The following is a 13,427-nucleotide window of genomic DNA, read 5'->3' as shown; positions in this document are numbered from 1 at the left end:
TTTTATTTTTGGTGACATTTAAAAGTTTGAGTTGAGTTACCAATATGGCAATATCTGATGTCATTCAAGGAAAAATTATTGAAGAAATGGAGTTGAACTTCTGATTACATGCAAATTTCCTATAATTTTTTTATACTTTAATTTTGTCCCATCTTTAAATACACATCTTGGATGAATTGCTATATTGCAAAATGAGTTTGGCCGTTACAAAATAACTTCTCTTTACATATATTTGTGGCAATTTAGGATTTCTATTTTTAAAAGCTTTGATATTGATCATTACTGTGAGGTAGTTTTGAATGCATTTTTTTTAACTGTTTTATTCATACATATACACCCTGCAAACTGCAAAAGTAGAACCTAAAGTTATTCATATTCAATCCTGAAGGAAGCAGGAATATGTACATAGATGGAACCAAACAAGTAAAGTACACAAATAAAAGGGTTAAAATCAAGTGATCCCCCATTACAATAAGTTGCTCTCAGCCAAAAGAAAAAATAAAGAAAAAGGCTTGGGTTATGTTTGATCAAATTTAGTGAATTTTGTTTAGCCCCAAGTGGCCCAATTAGCTTCACTTCCAACACGTGGCATCATTGGGTTCCTTGATTGGGAGTCAACATTGAAGTTGGCTCCACACATGACCCCCTCACTGTCAATCCTAGGCATTGCTTTCATCTTCTTTGTAGGATGCTCAAAGCTTAACAGACCATGCTCACTGTGAAACATGCACCCTGCAATTTCAACATACCAAGTAATCAATACATTATATTATGTATGTTTCAGATTTGTGAACTTCTACTTAAAATTGAAGTGCAACATGTTCTTTGGGTTGTTCTTTTATCTGTTATCATCATTTTTTTAAATATTAATGTATCTAAATATAACTAGTGACAACAACATACAAGTGATTTTGCATTCTAGCTAAATTTGCATACCAGTTGGGAAGGGTGCAAAAGATTTAGCACAGCTTGCTTTGATAAGTTCCAAGTTCTCAGAAACAACTACTGATCCATCAGCTGCAATACCCCAATAGAGTCCAATCTGGCCATTAGAACCCTATATATTCAAACACAAAACAACATGTGTCAGCAAATTAGTACCACCACTACATTATCAAAATCACACATTTCCACTTTAGAGGGCTAAGAAATTAAAGGAACATGAATACTCACAGAAGCAACAAAAACAGTTCCATCCTTGTTGTCATAGATGACAAATCCAAAACTTCCCTCAAGTTCCTTGAGGACTTGATCAGCAGGGTATGGACCTCTATCACGGAGGGTCCTATAGGCTTCAATGATGAACATTGCCTCATTGGTTCCCTTTGATAGTCCATATTGCTTGTTCAGCATGCTAAGGTTATGCAGGCTCCCCAAGAACACACAGTATATGTTGTCCACACCACTAAACAACCTGTCACAATGCAACATAAGTTGAAACAAATGTACACATCCTAAATCATTATGTCTTGCCATGAATTTTTGAAAAGTAGTAATTTCTCTTCTTTTTCTGAGACATACCTTTGATGAATGGAGGGCTGGTTTAGAGGGGAATAAGCTAGTAAAGCATCATGTCCAAAGTTCATGCAGAAAGCATTGGAGGAATTGTTGGACATGAAATTGTGAAGGATTTCATGAGAAAGCTTAGGCTTATTGTTTGATGAATTCAAAGAAGCAGGGCTATTAAGCTCCTTTGGTGCATTCACCAACTTCTCCTTGAAAATTCCCAACATTTTTTCTCTTTAATTTCTTGAATAAGTGTGTATATAGAAATTAGCTGCAGAGAAATTAAGAAAAAAAAAACCTATGAGACTTAATTAGAACAATAAAAACATACATAATATAATCAAGAAAATGAACAAATGTAAACACTAAAAACTAAAACGTACCAAAAGCAGCAATGCAGATTGGTGCAGATAAAGAATGAGATTGAAATTGTGATATGAAGAATAAGTAACAAATGGTTAGGTATATATAGATACAAACATGATAATGTGAAGCACTAAATTTACGGGGTTTGAAAGATTGCATCTACGTGGCAGTTATATCCAACCAAATGAACATGAAAAGTGTTACTTTTCCTGTTTGTTATTGTAGTTATGACTTGCAACTTTTCTTATCTTATTTCCTTACCAGAATATATCATTAGTATTTAGTAGTATCTTTTATAACAATAATAATACTTAGGAGATAAAAAAATTCAGCTAAAATAGTTAAGATGTGAGTTATTAGTTATTACAGGCTTGATCAAAAGTGTTATTAATAGAGAAATAATAGGTGGAAAATAGTAATGGTTGGATCGGATACAGCATCAGAATCGAGTCATGGACACGTGATGTGAATGTGATTATTATGGAAGGTTGAAACTTGAAACTGCAATTGCAGAAGAAACGGAATAAAGAAAAGAATAGTTTGTGGGACCCTTAAACAAAAATAAAACCTTATCGGTTTGATATGACACTGATCTGACTCAGCAAATTACAAAAGCGTGTTCTCTCATCCGCATTTCGTGCCGCATCTGCAAATTTTATATATTTACAAGTTACAACCAACAACGACGGTCCACAATTAATTAGCTAATTATGATTACTGTTGCACTTTGAAGGTAATGATTTTTTATTTTACTCAAATGTATGTCACTGTTTCAGTATCAGAAGCAACCGTTGAATTTGTTGGCACGCGTTTTTGGATAAAATTTTAAGTTTAATAATTAAACATTATTTAATAATTTTTAAGTATTAACTTTTCATAAAAATAATTATACGTAAATTTTTACCTAGTAATTATCATAGAAACCAACAAAATTTCTCCATATAATCTGATATCATAACTTTCTTTCTTAATTATCTTGGTATTCATATTTTATTCGTCTATAAAAGCATTTTCTTTTCTTTAATAATCTCATATACGAACACAGTAACAACCTCTTTTTTGAAGAAAATGACTTTTGAACAACATATTCATAAAGAAGGAAATCAAGTACCCACCACCGACTAAATTGAAAACAAATTTCTTAAAATATAAGTATAAAAAAATAATTTTCTAACTAATTTTTTAATTTAAAATTTAATAGAATTTAAAATAAAAAAAATTAACTGATATTAGCTAAAAATTTACTTCCAAATGAAACAATGCTGAATCAAATCGTTCCTCAAGATTTGTAATAATAAAACATTAAAAATAGGGGTTTTTTTCCTCCAATTTTACACGCTGATAACAACAGTTTGAATCTATGCATTATAGTGACAAGTACTATAATCGATTAAATTTGACAAATTCAGTTTAAAAGAGTACACGTTGAGTTCCTCTAAGGAAAACAGATCTACTTTACAGACAGACATTAATCACTGTGGCTACATAACTATCTATCTTTTACATCATACTCCATAGTCCATACTGTGATACTTCTCTTCAGAATAATAAACGGCAGTCACAACATTGCCACCAAATTTCCTACCATGTAGAGCATTTTTTGCGGCGGAACAACCAGCATTATCAGAGTATTCCAAGAACACCTGCAGGGCAAACCATTAGCACTTTCAAACAACTACCCTGAATTTTAATTATTCCTAGTTCCTAATCCTCTATAATTAATAAAAGTTTGGAACCATTGTTGTTTGAGGTACATTGTATTAAGTAACTAATGCATCACAGAACTTCATGAAGCAGAGCTATACACCTTACATGCTGCCAATTTGCGGAAAACGATAACTCAAATGCATCACTAGTGAACTGCATACCTTTCCAATACCCGGAGGCAGCTCTCCGCCAGGATTCGGCCGCGGAATAATAACATTCACCAAAGCTCCTATAAAGGTCAACCAAATATAAATAGCAGAAAACATATCAATCAGAAGCACGAGGTAGTGGAAATTCATAACAACGTGTCTAATCTCACAGAAAATAAAAAGATTTTAACAATAGTCATGTAGTCAGCAGCAGTGGTCCAAATGTCCAATAATGATAATGAGCCGAACAGAAAAGGGCCATTTATTATAGAATTACTGGAAAGTACTGAGTTTCAAATAGTTTCAAGGTTAAGTGTATGCACAAGATATAGAACCACCCTATTATATATCCAGCTCACCCACCAAACCAGATACAATTTAATGCAATAACTCAATATATACACAGCTTTAATTTAAGTGATGGAATACATCATACTACATATGCATACCAAATTTGCGGCACTCATCCCGCATGTCTTCCAATATTTCTTCATATTCCTCATCATCCCTCAACTGATCAGAAGTAACAGCCTTTAACCAGTGGGCAAAGACAATTAGAGGTCAATAAAATGGAATTGTTTGCTAAGCAGGAAATGTAGAGGGAAAGGGGGGAATATAGAACTGAAAGTATATCAAACCAATGGATAAATTATGCATGCAGTAGAAACCAGAATTACCTCTGTCAAACATAACACTTTAGTGGGAGTTTCATCAATTGTAGTTGGCGCTCTTTCTGCCCAAGGAATATTTGACCCGCCAACTTCCAAAGCTATTTTCTGTTAATTAAAGAATATGAACAAGCAAAAAAAAATAAATAAATAAATAAATAGAGAGAGAGGCGCATGGGGGTTGGGGGTTGGGGGTGGGGAGTGTTGTTGGCAGCAAAAGTGAATGTGCTTCACCTGCATAGCTATATGCTGTTGTGCCCTTGCAAAGATGTGTTCCTGCTCTGTTTTAGAATGGCCACTGTCCAAGAAGAGCATTTAATGAAAGTAGCAAAAAAAATTGAATATTTAATACTTAGAGTAAAGCAGCAATAATGGTTTAAAAAATATAGAAAATCCGTTTACATTGACGAGGGGCCGGCTACATGGATCAAACGACAACGTGATAGGATGCATGGGGTCATTTGATCTATGTAGCCAACCCCAAATAACAAAGTTAAGCAAATAACAGATTTATTTCAGAAAAAGGGGCCAACCTGACAGTAGCTCGCCTTACAGTCAATGTTTTATCACCCAATTTAAGGCCATTGAGAGAGGCACAAGCAATGTCTGTTACCGCTGGATTCTGATAAGATTGTAACCAGAAAATATGTATTAAGAAAAAAATATACCAGAACCTGTATACAAAACCTGTAATGTAACTGATTGGAAAAGAAACAGATTAAATGTAATATCATTATAAATAGCAACAGAAGTTACGACTTTTGTTCACCTCATAAGTACAGAAACCATAGCCTTTAGAATGTCCAGTGTCTTTATCCCTAACTAAATCAAAAGCATGGAGAGTACTGCAATACGAAAAATGCCACCATGAGCGAAGTTTATGTTTGTAAAAAAAAAAAAAAAATCAAAATCCCACATGAATGGAAAACCAAATAACACCTTGATACAAAACAAAATAGATGTACAATAGCTTTACCCAAAAGATTCTAGTATTTGTCTTATTTGTTCGTCAGTGAAGCAATATGAAAGCCCACCCACAAAAATGCGGTCAAGTCCCTCAGTTCCACCAACAGCACTAGAAACAAATCCAGACGAATCAGAATAAAAAACTAGATATAATTTCTTTATCCTTTATTTAGGAAAACGATATTTAGAATATAAGATATACACATCACAAAGTGGTCAACTAACCCAATAGCAAGTCCAACGGCAGATAAGTTGAGGTGTGGACTTGGCTGGCTAGGACCTAGAGCAGCAGCTAATGAAGGATTATAATCTGTTGGCCTACGGACCCTTACAGCAACACCCTAAGATATCATGAGAAACATGTTAGGGTATAGTGTTTCCATGCATTAACAATAAGAAGAAGCAAGCCTTTCCTTCCCCACTATGTGGGATGGGCAACATGAATCACACATCATTGAGTAATCATAACTCACATCTATAGAAATAGAAAGCCATTTAAATCTAAATCTCTCCTAATTATTCCATCTATAGTTAATCCTGGTCTGCTACCACTAACAATTGAACTATCCTCAACCCAATGTACATTTTTATGGGGGTTCCTATAGTTCCACTCACATATTCAGATGAAATAACTAATCATTCAGTTGTTTAAGTGGAAAATCCCAAGAGAGTAAAGTAAAGGTCAGAGCACGCAGTCAGCATGAAATATCAGATTGAGAATGCACTAGATAACATCCTCTTATGACCAAGCATATAAAAAACCTAGATTGCGCAAGAAGAATACTTTCCTACCAACAAAGTATAGATTCTCCACATCTGTATTTACATTAAGTAAAAAAAAAAGTACATATTCCAGAAATCACAAAAAGTTAATGGATGAATCATACAGTAATTGGCATTCTCCTTACTTAGTTCCTGCTATATTTTATCTCATTTGATATAACAACACCTAAAGATGGTATTTCAAGATATTAACATGATAGTCCTTGCCTGAAATATTATTCCATCTAACGCCATTGCATTGCTAGCCTCCTCAACAGTTCTCATCTCCACAAATGCGAATTTCTTCTCATGATTGATGTAGACATTGACAACAGAATCGCCTATACACCAGAAAATCTAGAATAAACAATATAACCAGCCAATATGGAGATCAATGACACCAATGTAACACTATATTGTCCACCAACTTTAAGGAAAATTATATTTTTGTATTAATAAAAACTGTTGAATTATGCGCCTTAAGCAAATATGCAGTCCACATTACATGCAATAAATATAGAAAACAATAAAAACAGGATTGAAAGGTTGATGTTATGTTTGTAAAAAAGAGTATTAGAATGTGAGAAAATATCAACTATTTGATTGCCAACCTAAATTTCTAGTTTTTCTTAAATTTGAAAGGCAGTATCATCATATGATTGCTTGTAATCCTAAGACTGGATTAATGGAAACAACAATAAGTTATTAAGTTACTGAGGAGAGTAACTAAACCAAAGCTTATATAGATATCTAAACTAAAAATAAAATACTATTGTTATTTGACCTGCTCCAGCAGAATTGCCCCCAATGGTAATCATGACTTGGCTGAAGAATGCTGCAATTGTCTGTTTCAAAAATAAAAGAACCTCAAAACAAGAATTCCAAAAGTAAAGGAAAAGAAAATTTAGGTTAAGCATTACAATGTTTACCTTAACAGTAAAATGTTTACTTTAAACTTAAAGAAAAATGGACTACACCTATCACCCCATCCCAAGAGAAATATTCCCTTCATATAATGCAAAATATCCTTCCAAATTTGGCAAATTATTTTCAAACAAATGGGAAGGCAATGCTTATTAGAGTTGTCAGTGATGTGAAAATATTATAGATCTTATATGTATGTCCATATATAACTTAGTTTTTATCCCTTTAATGGATCAATTTATGAAGCCAGAATATTAGCACCGATATGAGAGAGAGAGAGAGAGAGAGAGAGAGAGAGAGAGAGAGAGAGAGAGAGAGAGAGAGAGAGAGAGAGAGAGAACCTGTTCATTAGTCAACGGAGGAATCCCACCTACATAAACTCGCCGGGCATGCCTTGTAGCCTTTAGAACAAGAAAAAGAAATTATCAGAAAAACATTTTCACTTGCAAATCCACATATTGACCCTTATATGAAGTCACACCACCTGCTGTGTCATAGGTTGAATGTGCATTACAGAAAGTGTTCCCATCTGTGGCAAAATGAAATCATATAGATTGTTCATAGGATTTAAAAAAGCTGAAAATCTGGTGCCATAACACTGATGACAAACCAGCACCTGTGATATTCCAAATGGTGACAAATTTTGTGAAGTTCCTTGAATCGTATGAGCAGTACCCAGTATTTGCCCTGCATTGTTAACTTTTAGGAAAAACAAGATATAGAAAATATTTTTTTTCAAAATATTGCATGGTTTTGTAGCTTGTCAATAGATTAAAAGAAAAAAAGTTAAGAGGCGTACAAGCATCTATTCCACAACAAATAAAGCCAAAATGAAAGAAAATAAATCATACCTATTATATAGCATGAAAAATAAAAAATTTATAAACGAGTTCACTGAAGATGCTGCGGACATATGTGTCCACCAATAGGAAACTTTTGCTGGTTCAGAGTGAAAGATCCAGCTACAGAATGCATAGGTCATCCATTGAATATGCTACAGAGCGTTGCTGATAGGTAGGTTCGTAGGACATCAAACCCAACATTGTCTTCTTAACCAACCATAATAATAACCCAGAAACACAAAACCACACACAACAGCCAAACAACACAAGAATGGTTCTCAGTTTCAAAAGTAAATTCATCACGTCAAAATATACAGAAAATATCAACAAAACACTTAAACAAAGGGAACAATTATTTCAAGCTGAATATGTGGAGGGGAAAATAAATAAACAAAGCTTGTAACTAATCTAAAGAGTAATTCCTACATGCAAGTTATTAAATTAAGAGGTTCAGTACCTGAGAGAGCAGGTGTTACGTCTGCAGTAGGTGGTGCCATGTCAAAACCAGAGGTCCTTTTGCTGCAAATACAATTAAACAATTAAACATTTGAAGATAAAGATAAAAACAGCTAAGTGCAGTCAAAAGGAAAACAGTAGTTCAATAGTCTATCAAATTACAACAGTATCATACCTACACAACCATATAAGAAAATTTAACATGCAAAGGAAATGTTTGTTCAGCTGTAGGAACTTTATAAGAAAATTTCTTCAAGTTGACATAAAGCTATTTAAGAACACATTGGTTTCCAGTTAAATACCTGTTTCACCTTCTAACCGATGTAGGTAGAGGTGAGGGCATTTATCTCTACATTATGCTAAACTAAGATGGAAAGCAAGGCTAAGTCAACAGACTCGAGAACATATAGATAGCTTATATCCCACAAGATCAATGGACAAGATCAATGGACACACCGAATTCAAGTGCAATTACCATTCAGACCGAGATGGGGATCTGGACCGTGATCTTGATCTTGATTTCCTCCTCGATCTCTTTGAATGTGCTCCATATTTGTGCTTTGTTTCTCCATCGCAAACACGGTCATTATGCCTACAAAATGAAAGAACTCTCCAATATGAATGACAAATAGATGAAGAAAGCTGCACAAAGAAAGGCACTAATCAGTCAAATGCTAAAGGAAATTTCAACTAGAAGAGAAGAAAAGGGGATGAATAGTCTAACCTATCATAATCACTTTTCTTGTGCCGATTATAACTGTCATATTTACCCCTCCCCATAAACCTTCCAACCTTGTGGTCTCTGCGATGGCGGTCATGAAAGGTTTTCCTTTCATCATCTTGCCTTGTCATCCGTGAACTTTCATAAGCAGATCCACGAGAAATTCGCTGAGATAATTTAACAACACTCAATGATCTCATCCAACACACATGTAAGTAGACAGGCTCAGACGCCTTCAAAATTCAAATACCAACCCACCTAAATCAGTAATGCCTTCAACTGCAGGTCATGAAATAATTACATGCCCCTTGTTTAATCATGCACCAATTGCAAACAGGTGCACGCAGGGTGCACACACACATGATTAAAACCATTATCATATCTGGTTTTTCTTTATTTTTATTTAAAAAAAATGTAATTTGCTTAGTTTCATCTGGTAAATACAGAATAACCACCCTTAAATCTTCCACAATCCCAAATCTTCTCATTTCAGCCGTTTGACATAGAAACCCACAACCAACAAAGAGGGTGACCTAAACTAAATTTTGGATTACAAACAAGAATCAACGTTCCAAACACAAACTGCAAATACAAACAAGCACATTGAACGAAACCAAACACAAACAAATTTAATCGAAAAAGGTCCGATCAAGATTCATAAATTCTACAAGCAAGACACCCATATATACAGATAAATGAAGCTTCTGATAAAAGTGATCAAACATTAATATTTCAAAAACTAAAAAAAAATTAAACTACAAACCTTATCGGGCGATGAACGGCCACGAAGGGAAGCATGATTTTCGATGTCAGACATTGGATGCAAGCCCTGAAGCTATGAAATTTGAACGTTGAAACCCTAAAATACTTCGCTGTGTGATGAAGATTAGAGAATGAAATGGCAGTGATCGTCGATCAAGCATAATAATATTTTAAAATTTTTATGATATATTTAAAAAGAATAATGATATTTTAATTTGTAGACAACAGACATGTTGATTTAGTTTTAGGATTTGTTTGGGTGAGTTTAAGAAAATATTTTTTTATTTATCTTTTTTTTAAAGATCTTTTAAAAAGGTAAAAATAATTTTATATTTGGATATCTCATGTAAAAGAATTTTTTTATTTATTGATTATATTTGGGTATAATAATATAAAAGTATTTTTTTTGTTTATTTATTATATGAAAAATATCTTTTTTTTAAGAAAAAATATCTTAAAAAAATGTAAATTACAGCTTCAAAAAAAATATTTTTTATTTTTCTAATGTTTTTATTTTTACTATTAGAAATTTGCCAAACATGCTGAAAAATAAAATTAAAAAATTATTTTTTATCAAAATAATAACACCCAAACAAACACTTATAAAAAAACAGCTTTGTAGCACAAGTAAATTAGTAAAATAAAAGTTAAATTTGATCCTTAAAACTCCAGAAGTTATTTTAGTTCATAAAATTTTAAACAAAAATACTATTTATCCACTAAAATTAGTTACTATGTATTTATATATAAATATATATTATTTAGTTTATTTTTAATGTGTATTTTATATTTTAAAAAAAATTAAAACTCTTAATTTAGTTCAAAAATTCTTAAAATTCTTAATACTCATATTGATTTTTGAAATTAGGTTCGCCCTTAGTTTGATCTCTAAAAATTCCGATTTACTCAATTTAATCCCTAATTTAGTATTCATAATTCACATTATTTTCTGACCTTATTTTTGTCATAAAATTGTTAAGGGCATAGTGAGATAAACTAACAGTTATCCTGCAAGACTTTATTTTTATCATAAAATCGTTAACGGCATAGTGAGATAAACTAACAGTTATCCTCCAAGACTTTTTAATGGTTATCTGAAGTGATGGTTAAAACTTTTTAACTATAATCATAATTTCACTTAAGGATTTTAAAAGTTTTTTAAGAAGCAAATTGAAGTAAAAAAATTCAATTACTACGTTAGATAGTCTATCTCGACACGCCATTAACCGTTAGGATCAGGAACTAATATGGATCAAAATGCTAAGTTACGATATCAAATTGAGTAAATTGAAACTTTGAGAATCAGGAATGCAATAATTTGAATAAAATAAATAGTTAAATTGATCCCTACCCGATTTTCAATTTGATCCCAAAAAATTAAATTAATCAAAATTGTTCTCAAAAGATTTAAAATTAATCACGATAGGCTCTCTAAAAGAACACTTTGAGAGCTGGACATGTGTAACTCACAAGAAAGGAGACTATAACAAGTGGCTCATATGCTTTTTTGCGGTTGTTTGGAACATTTGGCTAGAGAGAAACAGGCGGGTCTTCAACAACACGGAAGGAGGTGCTGAGGAGGTGTTCCATAATTCTGTAATCTGTTATAGAGAATGGAGTTCTTTGGATCCCTTTTGTTGTTGATGGCAATGCCGGAGATAACAATAGGAATAGTTTTCTTTTCTAGTCTTTACAGGTTCTTTGTTGTTAGTTTATTTTCTGCTCCACTGTTGTGTTAAGTTCCGTTGTTCAAAAAAAACTAACAAAGTTAAATTTTACTGGCATAGCACGTTAATTTTTTATTATCAGGATTCAGGGCCACAAACGGACCCCAATCATTAGAAAACTGGAGCCTAACCCAACAACCCGACCCCGGCGACTCTCCTTCTTCTCTATGCGTCTCAGCCTCCATGCCGGTTTCAACCGCTGCTGCCTCCATCAATTGTAGCCTAACTGTTCTTCCATTTCATCAGTCAATGCCTCAACTTCACCAAAGCTATAATTGCCAAGGACCCTATTCACATCCATGTCACCATGATCATTAATATCATCCCTTGAGCTATTCACCTTTATCATCCATTGAGCTATTCACCTTGCTCTCCTTACTTGCTCCAGCTTCAAACTCAACAACACATTCCCGATTATGATAAAAACCACTACTCTTATAGGCACTATCATCATCATTCACCTTATTTGCTTGCAAGAGAAGAGCATCTCAGCAATACGGTCCCTTCTCAGCCAGAACTCTTTGGGGCAAACAAAAACCACCACCATGATCGCATGGTCAATTATCTCAAATATGTCAGAAGAAGATATAAGACCTGAAGTACTCCTCCAGTGATCCAATGACTTTATGATGCTCATTCCTAATCAAATCTCCTGAGAAACTTCAATCCAGATCCCAACAATAAAAACAGCTAACAAAATTTGATTTTTTTTCTGGTGAGCAAGGATTTTATTCAACAACAATGAACGCTCAAGTTTGTAAATTTATTAATTTAATGGCGGTGTGCCCTTGATTTGGTAAGATTCGATTGAATGGTCTTTGTTCCAACTTGGCGGCGTCCATGGAAAAGTACAGGAGAAGACCGACACAAGTAGAGCAGATCGATGCAAGTTGCAGCGGAGGAAGAGACCATGTTCCACCAGAAGCCAGCGACAATGACTGAGGAAGAGGACGGACAGGAGTTGGACGGCGCAGCGACGATGATCTCTGCGACATTGGGCGGAGGGTGTTCAGCGAAGCAGCAACTACCTATTCACACTAGAGAGGAACTGCGAGCAAGGACCGGCGGCATCGTGGTAGAGGAACGATGGCGACGTGGAACACCTTGCAGGACGGCAGCGTGGTAGAGTTTCAGGTAGAAGACAAAGAAGCTGCTGAATGTGAGAAGAAGGATCCAGGTTTGGATTGGGTTGTCAAGCTAATGTGATTAATTTTAGAGTAATTACACAAATCAGTCCCCAGTTCATTTTCCGGCAGAGTAATTACTTAAATCAGTCCCCAAAGATTTTAAAAATGGATATTCTAGTCCCTAAGAAAAACTAATGTACAAATCAATCCCCAACGTTTTTTCTATTAGACATAATAGTCCTCTGTCCAAAACTAAAATAAAATAAAATTATTATTATTATTATTAATTGCACAATAATATTGTACTATTTTTTGTATTTTTTGGACAAAAATAATAATAAATTTATTCATTAAATTTTCACACACACACATATATATATAGTCACTCAACAATAATAATAATAATAATAATAATAATAATAATAATAATAATAATAATAATAATAAAATTGTTCCTACCCTGACCCAACGGTATGGCCCAGGTCCAAATGCACCAAAAGGCCCAATCCAAAGGTTGGCCTTCGTTATTCACCGACCTCTTCAAAAGAGGTCGGACTCAACACAGATTTCTTTCCAAAGAAGTCGGGCTCAAGAGATAGCTGGCAGATAATACTTATTCAAATAAGTAACTGCCCCTAAAATCTCTCAACCCACTTCTAGAAGTCATATCCCAACAACCCCTAGATAAAAGGGACGGTTATCCACCTAAAAAGGTGGCACTACTCCAACGGTGGTTATTGGATC

General features: G+C 33.9%; 2 protein-coding genes across 5 annotated transcripts; both read right to left on the bottom strand.

Annotated features, from left to right (window-relative positions):
• Positions 1-346: 346 nt before the first annotated feature.
• On the bottom strand, positions 347-2,132 carry LOC130956550 (stem-specific protein TSJT1-like). Its single transcript, XM_057883599.1, has 5 exons — positions 1,890-2,132; positions 1,522-1,777; positions 1,174-1,414; positions 937-1,057; positions 347-732 (listed from the first exon to the last, which is right to left on the bottom strand). The coding sequence occupies exons 2-5, from the start codon at positions 1,731-1,733 to the stop codon at positions 548-550; spliced, it is 759 nt and encodes a 252-aa protein (XP_057739582.1). The 5' UTR covers positions 1,734-1,777; positions 1,890-2,132; the 3' UTR covers positions 347-547.
• Positions 2,133-3,133: 1,001 nt separating this feature from the next.
• On the bottom strand, positions 3,134-10,034 carry LOC130955783 (splicing factor U2af large subunit B-like). 4 transcript variants are annotated; one of them, XM_057882745.1, is made up of 18 exons: positions 9,831-10,034; positions 9,071-9,234; positions 8,822-8,938; positions 8,348-8,409; positions 7,665-7,735; positions 7,533-7,577; positions 7,390-7,449; positions 6,909-6,969; positions 6,353-6,465; positions 5,588-5,703; positions 5,373-5,471; positions 5,166-5,241; positions 4,930-5,018; positions 4,631-4,694; positions 4,406-4,504; positions 4,178-4,259; positions 3,741-3,808; positions 3,134-3,515 (listed from the first exon to the last, which is right to left on the bottom strand). In XM_057882745.1, exons 1-18 carry the CDS (start codon positions 9,882-9,884, stop codon positions 3,378-3,380), a joined length of 1,578 nt encoding a protein of 525 aa, XP_057738728.1. In that variant the 5' UTR covers positions 9,885-10,034; the 3' UTR covers positions 3,134-3,377. The 4 variants fall into 4 exon arrangements, with proteins under 4 accessions (XP_057738728.1, XP_057738727.1, XP_057738729.1 ...); XM_057882744.1 differs by having other exon boundaries at positions 9,071-9,300; positions 9,831-9,995; XM_057882746.1 differs by lacking the exon at positions 9,831-10,034 and having other exon boundaries at positions 8,822-8,988.
• Positions 10,035-13,427: the final 3,393 nt, after the last annotated feature.

Source organism: Arachis stenosperma, chromosome 10, assembly GCF_014773155.1.
Source record: "Arachis stenosperma cultivar V10309 chromosome 10, arast.V10309.gnm1.PFL2, whole genome shotgun sequence".
Taxonomy (NCBI): Eukaryota; Viridiplantae; Streptophyta; class Magnoliopsida; order Fabales; family Fabaceae; genus Arachis; species Arachis stenosperma.
The sequence above is the reverse complement of the archived record's forward strand: the minus strand, read 5'-3'. Positions and strand labels throughout refer to the sequence as shown.